General features: G+C 49.7%; 1 protein-coding gene across 2 annotated transcripts in view; it reads left to right on the forward strand.

Moving 5' to 3' along the window:
- LOC139109335 (probable serine/threonine-protein kinase dyrk2) overlaps positions 1-19,252 on the forward strand; it is a 132,733-nt gene that overhangs the window by 32,246 nt on the left and 81,235 nt on the right. For both annotated transcript variants that reach the window (XM_070668312.1, XM_070668311.1), the window contains exon 2: positions 12,372-14,535. In XM_070668312.1, the coding sequence (XP_070524413.1) occupies positions 12,892-14,535 (1,644 nt within the window). In that variant the 5' untranslated portion in view covers positions 12,372-12,891. The remainder of the gene's footprint in view (positions 1-12,371; positions 14,536-19,252) is intronic.

Here is a 19,252-nt window from a genome sequence, read left to right on the forward strand (position 1 = left end):
AATATCTTGTACCGTACGCTGCGAAATTATAACCGGCGCGTTTAGAATACGAGCTTTTCTAAATTGCGTTCGATTAGGCTGTCACGTTACCGCCGGCGAGGTCTGGACTCATCAACGTGTGCTCCGTGTTTGTCGAGGGATACATCTTTAGCTAGTGGTCTGTATCGATTATCGATGAAAGCAGCTTTGCCAACGAAGGTCACGGCAGAGCCGGAAGAGAGAGATCACCTTCGGCGTCGGCGCCCGATTAAACGTTTTGCAAGTGATGTTACGCACTTTTTGGGCCGCGAGAGCGATCAAGATGATTCATATAAAATCAGCCTCCTAACGTGCGTTATTTATGTCCTGCTAATAACACCGGGGATATTTCTGTAAACCGCTACGGGCTTATCGATAGCGATTGCCCTCGAAATTATCTCGCCAGCCTTATCTCGTAGCGGTATAACTAGAAATTTTCTCGCACGAAGACGAGATGAGATCTTTTATTTTCACTCATCGTGAACATTGTTTTTGAGTTATTTAATTCCTCGTAAAATTTATCGCGCGCAGTAATAATTCTTTTTTTTTTTTCTTACTGATAAATTGTTACAATGTGTTTGAAGTAAAGTACAGGAAATGTTTCATACGATTAGCTTAGCAATGATGAAAAGACAAAGGCATAAATAGCGAGATCGATATTTCGCGTAGCGACCGTGCATGTCCATTCTCGTTTTACGTCATATCGTGAATTATAATTTAACGAAGACGGCTGCCATATATCACGATAATTTCCTGAGAGTTCGATGATATAAGCCTTCGACTTTACTAATAAACCGTCACGAGGGATAAATACGTTTACCGAATTAATAATTCATATGCTGAGTTCATCGTGCAGGTAATGTCTTTACTTAAGATCCGTTTATAATAAATACGTGTCGTCGGAAAAGAGTGATATTTCCTGCGGATCATTAATATGAATATTACACGTTCGAGAGTAAATTTATATAGTGTCGTTGGTAATTGGTCGACAGCTCGCCTTTGTACCTTGATTACTAGGAGAGATCGTTTAACTGATAATTTTCGTCGAATTAGGACTAATTAGAAAGTAGCGTTGCAATGGATTATTAGCGAAAGCTTTCGACAGGTATCGAAGTGCTGTAGCGAGCACTTTTTTTTCTTTTTTTTTTTTTTTTCCTTTGATCTTTTATTGTTCATGTATTCTCTTACTTTATCTCCTTGTTCGTGTTTTCGATAGTGCCACGTCACTTCGACAAATAATTTTAACAAGCGTCTCTTCCGGGTATATTTAACGTGTTTTGCCTTTTAACTTTTTTTTTATATATTTAGCGTATGATAATAATTTCCGAGCATTTTAATTTATGTTCTACGGTGGGATTCGGGACTGCTGCGAATATTGGTATTAAAAGTGACCGTAAATGTCGCGGGGCAGCTTCGTTTTGGCTACGAAATCCTATTCGCGGCCTACTCGCTTTCATTCATCGACGTCCTTGCGCCACTTCTCTTTGCCGAAGGGGGGAACCGTTTCAATTGCGCGTGGACGTTTCGATATCGAAGCGGACTTAAAGAGACCCACCGTTGCGGTCGCGAAGGTAACGAGACGTGAAGCGATACTCGAGGCTAAAGATAAAAAAAAAAAAAATATGTTCTTTGTATCGCGACGATAACGACGACGAAGCGGCATCGAGAGGCCCCTCGGGGATGCGTGAGTGCCGTAAACGATACCGTCTGACGTTGCCGAGCCGGCGCAGATTGAAATTGATCGATCAAAATTCTCGGCGACCGCAAACGTGCGGGTCAGTAATTCGCGGCGCGAGGTCGCCGAGAGACTTCCCCAACCTCCGCTTCGTCTAACCGGCTGCTCTTTGCCCGAGTGTCATTGTTGAAATCGCGCTCGTCGCCGGTGTTATTTAAGAAGCGTAGGCGAGAGCTACCTCCAAGTCAACGAACAATGGTAGATAGTTGGCTCGTTACTGCCGTTCAACTCGCGTAACGCGAATACCGCGCGACCCGCTCGCGGCCGTCAAGCGCGAATTAGGCACGGGCGAGATAACTCCACGTGGCGTTAATCAGCGCCGAAATTAAGCGCAGCGAAAGCGTAACCCGTGGGTTACGAACGACAGAAGCGGGCCGAGCGATTTAAACGATCGCGCAAAATGCGTCGCGCGTTCGCACTTTTGAAGAATGCTCGGGTTACGTCACCGCTTGCCGTTATATTCGGCCCATCGCGCGTGATTGCCCTCTTCTCCCGAAATTACGCGCCGCAGTCACGTCCGTCGGAATAGCGTATCATATCTCATTCGGTCGGTTGTCACTTTTATTCGCCGTATTTTACAATCCCCCGGACGTCGTGACAATTTGATATCGCGTGTCGCCCTAGCATCGTAACGACGAAACGAGAGGAAAAGTCTTCGCGGAAGCGGATGGAAAGTGGGCGAAGCTTGTGAATTTCTGCAGCCGGTACTTACGCGCGCGCGTTCTGTCGATTCTTCTTGTTTCTTTTTTTTTTCCCTTTATCATACGGAACTCACGCACGAGTGGAAACCCGCGAGAAATTTCTACGTACACCTCTGATCTACCCACGCCGGTTATACACGCACACCTGTGCGCCGTTCGACACAATGTCTGCGACGATTCACCGCCGCGAGAAACTCTTCCTCCGCGTCCCCATCTCACATATATTAGTTTGACAAGTCGCCCACGCGATGTTCGCTCGCGACCGATTCCGCGAGAAGTCTCGCGATTCTTTCGCGTCTGTCGAGGCGTGTCTTCCGCCGCGCACTTGTGCCATCGATTCGTACGTCGCGCACTTTACCACCCGAGCGATTCTCAATAGCGCGGGACAGGCGCTTGGGCATCCTCGAAACTTTCGCCCGACACAATTATTCGCTAATTTTGTATTTTGAACGTTTCTCCCGCGTCGTAATAATCGAGAGCGCTCCGACGCGTATATACCACGCAACTTAATTCGTCTATTTTATTAACATATATCGCACTTTCCCGGCGGCGAAGCAACTTTCACGGAGAAATAAAAAGTTACCTCAAAGCTCGCTGCGAGGATGTATCATTAGTGCTGGTTACGATGTGTAAGGGCGATACGCGTGTGCGGTTCCTCACGTGGTTATTTCCCAATGCTACGGGCAACCGTTTGTTTTCGCCTGCGTTTCGTGCCGCGGCAGTCACGAGACTCGTGCGGGGCGCGCAACGTGCGAATTTAAAATCGGCGGCGATATAATTAACACGCCAATCAGTAACAAAGGATCGGTGCGCGCGTGCACGCTCTAATGGCCGGCGATGCGCCGGCAATTAATGAGTCCGGCGTGCACGGCCGCTAATTATATAAAAGTTCACGCTTTCCTCGCTCGCGGCACGTGTCCCTTCTTCCCTCTTCGTCCGTCTTGTTTTTTTGGCCTCTCCGTTTTTGTCCCGTCCCCGCTCTCTCTCTTTATATCTCTTCTTCTTTCCTTCTTTTCTGCACCCGCGCCCGCTTCTTTAGTTCGCCCGTATCATTCTCCTCTCCCGTGGTTGCACGCATAATTAGCTTCGCCGAGTATCATATTTGGCTACGGTTGCGTGCACGCTTCTTTGGTAGCACCGAGCGGGATATTATCGTGATGCATCATTATCGGAGCGAAAGGGAGATCTACGCCACGTACGTCGGATAATTTGTGCGTGCGATTTTTGCGTTTTCCACTTGCGAGTTTTCTCCAACGCCGCGATCCGCGCACTCGCAAAAGCACAGTATCATCCTTGAAGCGTTCGCAGATATAATATATATCTATATCTGGTATCTCTCGGTGCAATTAAAGCGAATAATCTCCCTTTCACTCTGGAAAGAATCAATTTACGGATCGGATCTTTATCGGCGCGCGAAAAATTGCGGTCTCGGCCCGACGAGTCTCTTCGAAGTTCACGCGGTGAAATTATTCTTGCATCTTAAATTTATCATCCTCGCCTCTAGGTTTTCACTACCGCCGGTAGTCCTACATAAATTGTAAAATCCTCTCTTCGTTAGAATAAAGGTACCTGGATCTCTGACTCGCGGCGAGAAAAATGCGCCCGCGCGCGTCGCGTAATTCTCCGTTTCGCGTAGGTACGCGAACAATGCGTGAGCGCGTGGCGTGTCAAAAGACTCGGCGATGCCACCGGCCGCGGGTTTAACTCCGCCGTTGTCGCAAGAGATTCCGCCCTTTCAGCGTCACCCGAGAGCGAAAGAAAGAGGAACATTGTTACTTGGTAGGAAAACGTCTCTCGCGCAATAGGCGGCAAGCGACGGGGGCGCCGTTAATCACGCTGTCGTAATTAAAGTTTCGCGGATCAAAAAGTTCCGCGATGTTACAATCGGCGCCGCGAGATCTCGATAGGATTAATTATTCGAGTTCAACGGGCGTGCGATATTTTTCCACGGCGATCTCGCCCGCGCCGATCCGTTTGCATTAGCCGCAAATATCTCTTTCAATTAATGCTTCTTTATTGTTATAATTGTATAATTAACATTTTCACTGCGCAGAAATCACTATCGTTAGACTTTCACGGTGATCCCTTGCTCCGAGTGGCACCTCGGGGGTTTCCTCATTCGCGAAACATCGCTGCGAATTATTTTCTTCTTCTTTTTTTTTTATTTTTTTATTCGCGCTCGGTTTATAACGGGTGGCGTATACGCTCTGCTTACGGGGATTTCTAACATTACGCTTGGTGCTCGCGAGGCGGCCTTAATGACCGAGGCGTATTAACGACGCGTGTTACGCTTCTTTTTTCATTTCGTTCAATTCATGAGAGAAAGCGCGCTTCGGGATGCGCGCATTCGCGGAATAAAAAGCCGTCGGCGAATTAGGCGCTTTTGCATATTTTTCATCGGCGCAGTATTAATTTGGTCAAAATAATAGTTACGATCGCGGGTCGCTTTGGTTCGAGGTGTTCGCCGAAAATCACAGGCGCGATTAACATTTTCGTAAGATGGCCGAGCGGCATCATAAATCCGTAAGTCGAGAACATCGCGTGCCTTATTGCCATTTCGGACGTAATCGATGGCGATGTTCCCGAGCAGGAAGAAGCACATAATTGCGGCGGTAATTTTTAATTATTGTTTATTCGATACACATCGCTGATCGAACAGTGGTCGACGTTACCCTAAGATCTCTTTTTTTATTTTTTTATTTTTTTAATATATTTAATTTTTAGATTATTGTTGGCATTTGACTCGGGGCGTGTATCGAGTCGTGCGATATCATAAAGACATTTATATACTTAGGAAACGCACAGGTAAACGCAAACGTTCGTAAAAAAATCACTACGAACGTGGCACACGTTACCAACGAATCGCGTTCTCTGCGTTCGTTCGCTGAGCGTATAGACACCTTAACGCGACGGTAACATCATCGCGAGTTACTCAGTCGAATTCTCTTCAAAGGCGCGCGCCGGGAAAAATACGTACACGTGAGGTACACGTGCTACACAGGTATCGATTTCGCGAGAACCAATTATACTTCTCTTGCACCGAGGACGTCTACCCCGGACCGCCGAGGGTGGGCGGGTGGCACCCGCGAGGGTTGCGGGCGGGAAAGGGTGGTCGCGATAGCGCAGGGCCGGTGGCCCGAGGTCAAAGTACGACGATGCCACGGTTGAAAATCCATTAGCCGGCACCGGGCCGCTCTCCGCGGTATTGTAAAAGTATTTACCGCGCGTGCAATCGCGACAACTCGCGTGATTACCCGCTTAATTGCGTCACCGCGCTCCTGTCTCTCACAAATGTCCGAATAGAGGTCCGGGGCGCTGAAAAGCGCGTCGGCGATTTAGTAAAGTTAATTCACCGGCGACGTCGACGACACGCGTCCATTATTGTTAGACGGACGGTAATTCAGAATCGCCCGAAGATGCCCTGGAACGTGCTGATACTGCGGAGAATGGGACGGATCGTGGCGGCGTTCCGCGAACATTCCGATTGCTCAGAATGTACGAAATTGGGGGAGTACTTTTCCAATTATCGACATATGTCGGTGACATATTACAGAACGCCGACGGTCTAATATAGCCGTCCGCAGTTGGAATCGCGCGTTCCACCAGCATAGTTCGGCCGCAAGTGAACGACGAGTATAGAGGGTATATTCGCACGATATAACTATCGTTCACGTTGCAGCGAGAAGGGGGTCTAATAAAAAAGAACGTGATCAACCGTTCTTCTAATCTGGCTTCGGAATAATCGCGGCATTCGGCTTAATTTTTTTTCGGCGCAGCGAAACGAGCGGTTTATATCGATCGCGGCGCGACTCTTATCCTGCGATGATGATTGTTAATTATCGCAACCCATGACCGTTACGCGCCGTCGCAGCATGCTAATTGTGCTTTACGATCTATTACGTTAACGCCCTTTAATTTCTCCCTCGCTCGTTAATATCCCGGCTAATTATCCCGACAATCGGGCGAGATCGGATCGGGCGAAAGCGGGAGAGAGAGAGAGAGAGAGAGAGAGAGAGAGAGAGAGAGAGAGAGAGAGAGAGAGAGAGGAGGATCGGGGAAAATTAAATTCTTGAGAAAATCAGGTCCGAGTGTTCTCACCGCGCGGAACTATCAAGTGTCGACGTCTTCTTGCCTAACGTCGCGTTGCGACTCTCGCCACTGTTGCCCGTGCAATTTTAATAGCGATTATGCGCGCGTACTCCGTGTTTCCTCGTAGCCCGGTGGTACGGCATTCTCCTAATTGGGTGTCGGCCACACACGTAATTCCGGAATTAAAAGTTACCGTACGTTCCGCCGTACATAATTAGCTTAATGCCGCCCGACGGTGCAGTCTACATTGCGTTTACTAGAGTAAATGTGTGCCAACTCATCGCCGTGCACTCGGTCCTATGAACGAGAATCTTTCCCACAGCGCTATTACGGAATTGTATGGCTCTTTGTCGGGAGATCTAAGCGGTTTCTAAACTAACGCGGACGAAAAAAAAAAAAAAGTTCTGTTTTATTTTCTTCTTCTTTTTATTTATTTTTTTTTTTTTATACATTAAAATTTTAATTACGTTAACTTTTGTATCAATCTTTCTCATGCTATTACAGTTATATCTTTTCAATCTGCATTCTATTTTAAATACGCGAAGCGTAATACTTTAATTAAACGTTAATGCTGCCGTCTCCCTCTTGGTAATCCAAGGGTAGCGACATCGAGCCCTGCGCTTCCATTACAGAGCGTTCATCATCGTCTCAACGTAGCTATCGGTTGAATGGCGCATTGTTCGCCGAAAGTGTCTCTTATTCCCGATCAACTCCCGGCGAAGGCTCGTGTCACGCTCGCAGGAATTCCCCGTTCATCGCGTGACGAAAGTAACGACTGTCCCAACGACAAGGGACGTCTCCCTGCGAATAGATTTCTCGTGGACGTGCCGCTAAGTTCGTCCGTTTTCTTCCTACCCCGCCCGATTCCCCGTCACTGTCGTCGTTTTCGCCGTCGTCGTGCCCGGCCGTTTTGTCTTCCGTCGGCAAGATGCCTATTACTGCCTTTCCGTGCTAGTTATCTTTATTGTTCCTAATTATCTCGGTATATCGATGCAATTATCGTCGTACGCTCGCCCCGAAGTTTTAACCCACGCAACATTTTTTCGACCTTTACGTTCAATAAGCGGCGAAGTCACGGCCTATAACGCGAACAATAAAGCGTATGATTAAAACGCTTATTGAATGTACGAAATTTATATACGCAACGTGTAATTTTCGGAAACGAGAACAAACGACGGTGGGGATGCGGCGCAATCACGGCGCCGCGCTCCAAGAAATACGCCATTGTGAAATTTCAGAATTAATAAACGCACTTGCCTTCCGGTTACGTCAGATTGCGCACGGAGGATGATAAATTTACGTTGGGTGAGCCCCGGCGGAGGAAACGGGGGAGGGGTAGGATCCACTTCGCCGGGTCGCGTGGCTCGGAGGTCGAAATGCGCCATGATATACTCGACCTTCTTCATCTTCCGTTCATTCGTGCCCTTCGAGCCCTCGTCGGCGCGCTTCCGCTTATCGGGACTATATTCGAGCGGACGTTTATTGCCATATTTTATGTGCCTGTCAGGGTCTCGACGATGCGGAAACGTATCTCTTTAACGATCGCTCGGACGATTCGCCGAAGTGGTTCCTTCTTTTCGATATTGCCGTTATAAACGAGAATCTTGCGTGCCGCCGCTATTTGGAAGGTCTTGGTCTCCGAATATGTACCTATATACGACGTTTTCACGTCGCTACAAATTCACATCGAGGACCAAGAGCTAGTATTTATATTTCTGGCCGATCATCGGAAGAGATTCGTTATTGTTATAACGAGGGTGCCGATCTTTATTACGGCTAAGTCCTCTCGATTATTGCTGATAAACAATCATATTCATTGCGAAAAAACGCTCGCCCCGGCGAGCTGCGGGGAGCGCCCGCGCAATTGTTACGAAAATTACTGAGGTATGACGGAATCGCGGATTGTGCAACGAAAAGAAATGAGTCAGGCGGGACTCGGTGCGCATCGCATCGACATAGAGGGAAAACAATTCTTGGTCCGCGCGCGCGAAATCAACGTGTCATAACGGGCCGCGTGGAAATTGGCGAACGCGGGTTTAATGCGCCCACGTGCCGTATACGCGTGGATCGCGACCGACGCAACTCGCGAAACGCGGAAATATCTTCCGCTCAATAAATCACGTTGCGAATCACCCGGCTGCGCAATTCCTGCCGGTCGTAACGCGAGCACCGCCGACGACGCAGCCTTGTCGCGGAGTCAAGAAATTCCGAGCTAAATCGGATCGAAACGTATTAACATCATAATCGAGAAACCTCCTCGGCCGCCGGCTAAAAGCTGACTGACTCACCGATAAGTAATTCCATCTTAATTGCTGAAACGCTAAAAAGAAAAAAAGAAAAAAAATGCTCAAGTGGATATACATTTTAATAGCGCGTGCATCGTGACTGGTCGCCTGCGATCCTTTCTCCGCTACAAGGATAGTACGTTCTAAAGATATATCGCGTCGATTGTTAACGATTAAGTCTCGAAAGAGATAAATAACCTACTTAATTTCCTTTTGTCTCGGAATTTGTACTTTTCCACGTGGCTTTAACGCTCCGAGCGACGCTTATATCTGCGTGCGTATTCTTACTTTAACGACGCGTTTTACGAAGGCGAAATCGGACAAACCGTCAATTCACAGCGAAACCGCGCGTTTTCCTGTCGCGCAATCCGCCTCCTTTCAAAATTAATTCGGACCTTAAATGACACGCCCGAAGAGGAAGAGCTTTCAAATTTTTCTTTTTTCGCAACGAATCTTGAGCAAGTCGCGACGCCGCCCAAGCGTGCTTATTATAAGCCGGGCCCGCAATTAGTTACGGCCGAAGATCCCGGCCAATTACGTTAACCAGGTTGACTCGCGGTATACAGAGCGCAAATGCGCCGCGGCGGATTACGTCTGCGGCTCTCCTGCGGCGTGTTGCGCGCGAAGCCGCCGAACAATGCGAGGTGAGAGTTTCGCGAGATCTGCGTACGTACGTATAACGATCATACATATACATGTAACGATATAACGATCGGCGTGCACGCGGCCAGCGTGCCTTTTACATATGAAATGCCTATCGCGGATCATTTTGGTGATTTAATATTGAATAATTTAAATACGCGATATTAAATTTTTATCCCGAAAATCGGCAATTTCTAGCATTGAGAACAATCGAGGTGTTGATTAAATTTTTTTACGGTGTCACACGAAAAGCCGCTAAATTTTGCAAGATTATAGAAGAGATACCTACAAGGGAGATTATTTGCGTCAACGTTTGCGTAGGTATTTTCATCGGTTTAAATCTCAGATATTATTCTAATTAGGTTCATTCCGCGCGCAATGACTGTCGGTTTTATGCCCTGAATGCTATTCGGCTCGCAGTTTTCTAGAATGATGCGTATCGCTCGCTTGGCAACGATACGGTCAAATCGTCGAGCTAATTGACTAGCGCTTTCGTGCGCCGCGAGAACGTTCGCGCGTTTGCAACGAGAGCGCGAATCGGCCGTTTTGCATCCGCCAAAGGAGCGCTGGCCGTAAAATGCGATTTAAACTTAAGCCGACGCGTCCCGAGAACGTAACGGCCGTGTATAAATATCGCGAATCGACTGCCGTGAGGAACCGGGACTCGCGCGAAGTAAAGGCGCATGTTTATTACGTGATGATTGCATATGTACGCCGCAATCGGTGGAATAAATTACATTACACGATCTCGGGACAAAAAGAAACTCTGCGCTACGATCCGTAGGTGAGGTGCCCGAGAAATGTCGATCTCAAGGACAGAGAGATTGCGTCGAAAGGAAAGGAAGGAGGCGAACGGCGCGAGGCGGCTCGCTTTGGGACGATGCGGCGATTGCGGCGCGGAAAAGTCGATTGATCGGTCGGTAAACGTCTAATTAACGGCGCGAAGCGAAATTGACGGTCTTTCGCGCGCGATCTCCGCGCCCGTTCCCATTACGCGCCCCGTTATTGTTGCGACAGGCGGCACGGGGATTGATTTCGCAAGAGCGCGCGCCAACTTTTATCCGCGCGAACGGCCTTGCCTTTTCGCATCGCGCACGTCGCAGCACCCCGGCCGCCGTGTAGGTGTCACTTGCTTTCCCGCCTTGAGAAACCTTTCACTGTTTTGCGCGCACCTACATACGTACAGACGCGTAGTAGACGGCCGCGTTAGACCGTTGTTAACGGAGCGAGATCCCGAGGAGCGGTGCGACTTGTTTCGTTACAAAAGCTCCGGTAAGCGGATTCCGATCGCGTCGTCTTGCAGGGTGACGACGCGCCGAGTCGCCGGATGCCGTCGTTATCCTTGCTAACATTATACTTAAAACAATATGAGACTTCCTCTCGGATACCTATATCTCGCGCGACGACGCGACTTATCGGCGATGTAGGTACACGACTTAGTTCACGAGAGGGAAACATTTTGATTAGCATACGAGATCGAGCCGAGTGCCGCAACGATGATGCACTCCTGCTGCACCTTCTCTAATCCGTAGCTTAATCTCCGACATTTGAACGCCGTCCCCTTTAACGGAGCACGAAAGTAGCACCGTGATATCTTTTTTTTCCCCTCAGTATCAAACAGATTTTTAAAGAGCATCGCAGTTTGTTACCTCGTCGAATACAAATGCTAATAGCGCCAGCAACGATCCGGCCTGCGTCAATCAAGAAATGACGATAACAATCCCGTAGACTTGAATGAAGAAACACCTTCAATTTCGAAAGTGAACCCTCCTCTCCTTCCTTTTGTTCTTTTATTTATAAAATAGTTTTGCGATTTTCAACCTCCCTATTCTTTCCCCCTCTCTACCCCGCAGCTTCTTTTCTAATAGGTTGTATCATTGATTCTGCATCAAGGAGCATGCCGACTCTTCACTGTACTTGATTTACGATCGTTTCATAAATCACGTTTCATTAGCGCGAAAATTTATTGACAATGTATATGCGAAAATTCCATCATTGTCGTTATATCATTCTGTTATCATTCACGCCGCGTTATAATTACAACAGCGTGCAACTCAGCCTCGCAAAGTCTGTAATCAAACAGCAACAAACATCATATTTGCATCCGGACGTGATACGCTCCAGTTCAGCATACTTCCATCCACGTCCACTCTCTCATCTCACGTTTACATCGAATTTCCTACATTTTAGTACACGCGAGAGGCAAAACCTATGTTTGCGATACGTTTTGTCGCGCGGTTTATACGAGAGATTTATTGACACGAGCATAATTCGGTAATGTATGAGAACAGAGATAAGTGAAAGATTAAGCGAGCGTCCGAAACATCCCTCGTTCATTTAAATGACTGTCGGGAAATCTTTAACGTAACATTTTGCTCGTACATTTCGTACGATTTCGGTGCATCTTGCGTCAATGCCGAAACTTATCTCTTGATCGTACATCGCGCCCAGCGCCTTTTGTTGTTGCTCGGAACTCCGCTCGTGTTTCCGAGAAAAGAGCGCGCGTTTCGCCTCGCTGTTCACGCATTGTCGTAGAAACGCGTAAAAGGCGAATTCGTAGAAAACGCCTTTGGTAGATATCCCCGACACCGTGCCACGAACACGCCGGCCGCAAAACGGCCTTCGACACTCGCCGACTCTCCCTCTGACAAATCAACGCGCTCGCGACTCATCGATAGTTTCAACGATCATTGCACCGTCGCGTTCACCTGCACTTCACGCCTGCCTCACTGTCACGACGGCGAGATCATTTTCCCATGCCCCCGCAAACGTCTGATTCATCTCATCGAGCACTTTAATTTTTCACGAACGCGCCGCCGATACGTGGCGACGCTTCGTCTCATCGTAGTCATTTTTCTTTTAAGTTGCCGCTCCCTACCCTGTTCCTACTTTCTGTTACAGATCCCGTACCAGCTATAGACGTCGCATGCGATAACGAGAGACGTTCGATAACGACGAGGATGTAGCCCTATGTAGCAGGGCATTTCGACGAGAGAAAAAGAGAGAGAAAGAGAAAGAAAAAGAGAGCGAGAACCGCACGAATTTCAAGACGATGATGATGCGCGCGATACAAGGAAGAGGAATCGACCGAGGGAGGAACAGGTCAGTGTAGAAGAAAGAAGGAAAGATTCCTCCTTGCTCCCTCGCAAGAGAACACGCCGGATGTTATCGCGAGACTGATAAAAACCCTGCCAGGAGTAATGACGAGCTAGATTGCCGCTTCGTCCGCTGAACCGTTCCTTGGCCGATCTTAGCTTTCGCTCCTCGCTAACTGCCCCCCGTCCTCCCCCTCCTTTCCCTTCGTGTCAGTCTTTACCTTCGTCACACACACACACACACACACACGTACAGGCTCATATTAATATATACACCCCCATTCTCTCCCTCGAGAGATCAAAGACTGAAAATAAAAGGTGGCGACATGTTGGGCGTGAGTCAGCCGGGCAACGCGCCCTCGAGCTTGCGGCATTCGGCGAGCTTCTCGTGCTTGCAGCGCGGCACTGCCGGCGAAGGTCATCGCGCAAGGACCTCGACGTTGCTGCAACAGTCGAGTTTGCAGCTGAGCAACGGTCATCATCAGTACACGTCCACTGGCCAGGCGGCGGCGGCTGCGGCCGCGGCGGCCGCGCACTGCTCCCTTCTTCAGCATCATCAGCAACAGTCTCGCGAGCCGTTTGATCCCGTTCTTCAAGACGGCAACGATTACGGGTTTGTACGAATCCGACCGCGGTTGCGCAGCACGAACGCGACCCTGTATCACGAGGAAGAAGTGGCAGCCGCGAAGAACGCCCTGAGGGAGCAGCGTGATGCCGCAGCGTTTAGCGACCGCGAGTGCGACTCCAACTTTAGAGACTGCCCGTTGAAAGTCAAGGACCATCGGGATCTCTCCCCGAAAGGAGCGGCTAAAAATCAGAACCCGTTGCGAGGTGCGCTGATACTCTTCACGTCGACGTCGTCCTGGTGGAAAGCACGACAGCGGGAGGAACTGAGCGCAACCAGCGGCCCCACCACCGCCATCAGTGCACCATCGTCGGAACGGAAATGGTCGGGCACCGCGATGGCGTCACCCTCAAACGAGAGAAAGTGGCCGTCCTCGATGACATCGCCCACGAACGATCGGAAGTGGTCCGTGGGTAACAGCCTGCTGACATCACCGTCGAACGAGAGGAAGTGGAACAGATCCTCGGTATCGTCGACCTCGACGAGCCAACAAGATCGGAAGTGGCGGTCCCTCGGCGCACTTCTAAGGACTCCCGTCGGCGCCAGCGGTGGCGGCTCTCACGTCAGTCAGAACTCCCTGTCGCACAACATGAGCGTCTCCATGATCGAGAGCGATCACTTCCGCGAGGAGTCCCGTGGCTCGAGCTGCAAGGCGCGCTATCAGCAGCCGACGTCCTACTCGGCGCGAGTGTCTCGCGTCAGCAGGGACGTTTATCGAGAGAACGGGGAGTTCGGCCAAGTCGCCGGCAGGTCGAAGGTCAGCCGTAGGCTGTATCAGTACAGCGAGCCGACAAACGAGCTCAACGAGAGACACGTTTCGCACCGTGACCGACACCTGGACGATCCCGAGCAATGCAGGAGCACCCGGGAAGGGCGCGAGCACGCTCGCGCCGCGGAGCAGAGCTCCGGCTGCGTGGAGACCCGCGGCACGACTACTACCACCACGCGATCGAATCGCGCGCAGAGCTTTTATCTTCTGGACGACTTTCTGCGGCCGCAGCCGCAGCAACCGAGCAACAAGTGCATGCTGAATCTGTACATGTCGCCGTCGCACGCCGTCAAGTGCGGCAACGAGCACGGCAGATCGTGCGAGGTCAGGCAGGCTACCTGCCAGCAGGCGAGCGTCGGCAGCAACATCACCCCGCCGCGACGCCACAACTCCAGCTCGGACAGCCTCGAGGTGGCCACCAGTCCTTTGCCGCCGCCGGTGCCGCCACCGCCGCCTCATCAAGCTGCCGGTAACGCGCGCGACCGCGAACGGAATGAGAACCCGAAGGAGGCGAGTAAGGACGTGTGCCCGTGCAAACTGTGCTGGACCAATATGCAGAGATCCTTTGTGGAAGAGGTAAGTCAAGTTACTTTCCCCCTCGAGGGGTGCGCCGGACAATAATTGAGTCGTTCGTCACGCCGTGTACTCCACGCTCGGAGATCCGCGGGAGATTTCGCTTGAGAAATGAGGCTATGATTAAGGGACTTTGACAAAGGATCGCGCCGGACGGGGGTCGCTGTCCCCTTCTGGTCGATTCGTATATGTATACGGACGTGCTGGGGATCTCCGGACAATCTCGTTTATACGCCCTTTTATTTTCACGTATATTTATTTATTTTACATAAAGCAGCGAAAGATGTTGCATCGTTATTTCGTAAAAGATCGTTGAATCTCACACATTTTCTTAGATGCAGTTCTTAAACGTTTTGCGCAGCGGGTGTAAGATATTATCGGCGCAATTAAGTATATACGTATATTATGTATATAGATTTCGCTTATAACTTTTTCGTGCAATTCAGAGCCGTTTTTCCCTTAACGAAAGTGCCGATATGTACAGTTATGGTTTTTTAATTACGTGACACGAGCAGGTCGTAAAATCTTGTTTCTTGTATAAGTTGAAGCGAATTCGACTTTAACAGAGCTTCAATTTGCGGCTTAACGTCGTTGAAATATCTAACGTTAAAGATTATAAAGTAAATGGAAATACTTGTTCGGCTGCCTCCGCCGCAGCGGGGTCCCTCCCCCTCGGTCTCGAAAGAAATCGATACATCTGAAAGAGAAACCGAATAAGCGACGCGGCATTTTGCTCGGACGGGGAATTGGTCGGCTCATTCGATTTTATCGTAATCGTTATCCGCGATGTTTATGTCGCGGCGAGTAACTTTCACCCCGGCGTGCGCCAGGATCGCCCGAGGATAGACGTCCGGTCGCGAAAAGGTCCCCGGCGACCGGTCGTCGGAAAAGTCTTTTCCGAAGAGAGAGAGAGAGGGATGTCATCGGTTAAACCCGGCGTTAATCTCCGCGGACAATTCGCCATTAGCTCGCCTTTAGTCCGTTACGCGCCGAAACGGGTAACTCGAATCCTCCCGTCAGGATCCCGGCTTTACTGTTCGCGCGATCGGTAGCGCGCAATTCGATAGAGACGACGACGACGGAATCCTCTCGCTTCGCGGAACCCGTCGCAATTAGAGGCGAGCCGACGTGAAGTTTACGTCGAGCGGTGAGTTCGTAAAGTAGCGCCTTATCTGTCTCGCGTAAATTAATTTTCATGGTCTTGAGGCAACGCTCGCCGCAGTCTTCGGTGCTATTAACATATGTAACTTATCGCGCTGCGTTATCCGTCAGGCGTAGATTCTTCTTTTTTTCTCTCTTTTTGTTTAATTGAAATTCAGTATCTCGAGGACACTGATAATATCGGTCATCGCTATTTTTAATATCACTTTATTCATTGTCGATCATTCGACTGATAGAGTCGAGGCACCGGAATTCGCCAAGTCGCATTGGAGATGAAGATCGCGTTTGTCGCAGGCTAAACAGTCAGGAGATTCAATCGTGCGCTTATCTTGCGTGCAAGATAACGCGATTACATTAATCAGCGGTCGTTAGACGAGAATTCACATCGCGTATTACGCGGCGACAGGTTGAACAGATAAATGCAGAAACGATGCCCGTTTATCCTCGATGTCATCTCGCGATCGCGTGATTATTTCAGAAACATTTCGAAGCAGGTCGTACGATAAAACATTGTGCACGAAATTAAAATTGCGCTGCGCCGAACTCGTGCAACGACAAATCGCTGCATACTTGATAATTTTTAGCATCGAATATCCCGGCTAAGCTGCAAATCGAAATTAGTAAAAGTTGTTTACCTGAAAATCGAATACAGGTGGAATTTCGTTATTTATTTGCTTCATTGGTAAAAAAAAAAAAAAAAAAAAAAAATATAAATAACAGCGACTACATCCCAGATGCGGCTCTGCCAGGTCTTTAATTAAATCGATATCGAGATATGGCTGAAATGCTATAGCGATCTCGAAATGCCGTGTACGTGGTACTCGACGTAGCGAGTTCAATGACATGTGGCCCTTCTGTGCGTAATCGATAGTATAAAGTCCCCGAGGAACAGAACCGTAATGCGGATCACAACAACGTTTGCGAACGTACAACCGGTATCGATCCTTTGACCCGAGAGAGAGCCGCCTTCGCCCAGACGAAGCGCCACGTTTCTCTATTTGCCCGATCGAATCCGAGCAAATATGCGGCGCAGCCACGCACTCGCGCGTATGCGGAAGAGTAAAAGGGTGGGAGGGGGAGGGGGAAAAAAAAATGCACGTACATACACGTATACTTACAAAACATGTCCGCGCGGCGAGATCGAAGATAATTCAACAAGCCGGGCTGCGCTAAAGTGAAGATTATGTACGAAGTAATTTTCCTTTTTCTACAAAACCTCCATATAGCGATGCGCTCGATAAACGCGCAGTACAAATATACGCACCTCGGACTTAGCTTCGGCCTCGGCCCGCCGGATTCTCGACTTTCCGTTCATCGGGATCGGCCGCGGTACCGCTTCGTGGACGAGTCGGGTTACGGGTTCACGCGCTTTCCGGGTCGCAACCCGCACGCATTCAACGGCTTATCACCGGGAATAAGTGGAAGCACGTGCTCTCCGCGCGCGGGGGCTGTCCTACCGTTTGAATCGAGACCGCCGCCGAGCGGCTAACCCTCGCCCTTTCCCCTCGCCTTTCGCCGAACGTGCGTCGAATGCTCGTTATTTTTGGGACACGGGACGGAGCACGGCGCGTCGAAGGGAGGAAGTCGTATTTCTATCCTTCCAGTATCTGCTCTATTATTAGTGGACGCTGGAGAGGCACCCTGGGCTCGGCTGGGTTTCGCGTACGATTTAAAACCCCGGGATAGACGACGGGGCACCCCTCCGGAGCTATCGTCACCTCTCGTTTTTGCACCCGTTTCATTCGCTCGTTACCTCTCGCCGTTGTTTCCTTCCTCTTATCGTTTTCAGAGCGCGCCCGATGGCTTCGTTGGGCATGTACGCTGAAAGGCAGATATGACAATCGACGGCAGCTAGCGAACGTGACTTTAGCGTCGTGTGCGTCGAGTTTCACGTGTAGTACCTACCGCATGTATACATATACCGCGCCGGCCGGTTTGCCGATAACCGATTTCTCCCCGTTCTCTCATCCCCTGCCTCTGCCGTTTAGGGTTACGTACGCTAGCCGTTGTCGCCACAGAAAATGCCATATCTGCTTTTCGATGTACGTATAATAAGTACGGCGGTCGTATCCGCGGATTTGTTTGCGGCCGCGCGTGCCTGCTCGTATTGTTTCAACCTCTGCATTATTTGTCGAATGTTATTAGCGAATGGAATGGCTACGGCACGCGTTTCCGCTGCCGCGCGTTTCTATATATCGACGTATTAGCGCATCGGGAACGTTAATCACCAAGTGGGTAAATAAAATTTCCTGTCCGTAAACCGAAAATTCTCCACAGATTAGTATTAAATCGCGCTGCGAATTTTCTCGCGAGCCATCTCCGTTTGCTTCTTATTTTTGGATTGCCGCAAAAAAATAATCGCCGCAGAACGAAGTAACTGTGAAATTATCGAAGTGAATTCTCTCACGTGGGCACTTAAGCTTTTGTCACGGTCGGAAACACGATCGTCACCGGCTCTTTTAGCTCTATGAAATCGAGACGTCCTAGGTCAGGGACGCGTAACCTACGCATCCGGTGCGGACGCGCCGCGTTTTCGCTGTCGTTGAAAGGCACGGTGTAGATTACGGGCCCGCCTGCGGATGGAAAATTGCTAGTAACATTTATATCGCGGCCGGAGAACGCGACGTAGAATTTATGTGATTTCGAGCACGGCGGGGATGAGAGAGAGGCCGCCGACGCGATCGCGAAGAAATTCCATAGAATTACGCAAACGACATGTAATGTAACGACGCGTCGCGAAGAAAAAAAGAAAAAAAACAAGTTTGTCGCGTACTTTTCTTTTCATCTGCAAACGCAAAGCGAGAGAAACTTGGACAAGACGGGAAAGAACGATTTTCGAATTGATTTTGAAATCAAACGACGTATCGCGGCACCGAGGGAAGCTCCCATCGCAATTCCTTATAATTTTCCTCGCGCGGTCCCTCGCCGACCGGCGGCAAATTACGTATCGCGTGTGCGAGACGTGGAGTTGACGCGACCAGACGACTCACGATGATGCGCGCGAAATTCCGCGACAGAAGTGGCGATGACTGCGAATAACTGCAGAAAGAAGCGCATCATCGGGCGTGCGGCTGCCGTATGTCGGCGACACGTGCAAAGTGCGTGGAGGGAAAATAATCGCGTGACGTAGCGTCGGAAATAGAACGAATCTCAACGCCGAAAAAGCTGCGCTTTTGTCTTCGCGATCACCGTTGAAACGTGAGCGCCCTGAGTTTCAAGTTCCCGGTTCGGGCGAAGGAATTCGTCGCTTTTGAGGATCGCGAACGAGGCGTGAGAAAAATGTTGAATAACGTCACTCGGATCACGTGCGAGTTCTCTTCCTCCTTACGACCCCGATCTCGAACGGGCTTAATCCGACGCTTGAATCGATCCGATCCCGCATCCCCGTATTCGTTGCCTTCGCGAGAAAGAAGAAAGCGAGAGAGCGCGCGTGAACCGCGTACACGCACACGTCGCGCGTCACGAGTGAGTAATACTCGGGCAACCGGGCGTATATCACGACACAATATCTCCGTGTAGAAGTTATCTCCGCCTGATTTCTTTACGTGTCACGCATCGG

The sequence above is a fragment of the Cardiocondyla obscurior genome, linkage group LG17, assembly GCF_019399895.1.
Source record: "Cardiocondyla obscurior isolate alpha-2009 linkage group LG17, Cobs3.1, whole genome shotgun sequence".
In the NCBI taxonomy this organism is placed as follows: Eukaryota; Metazoa; Arthropoda; class Insecta; order Hymenoptera; family Formicidae; genus Cardiocondyla; species Cardiocondyla obscurior.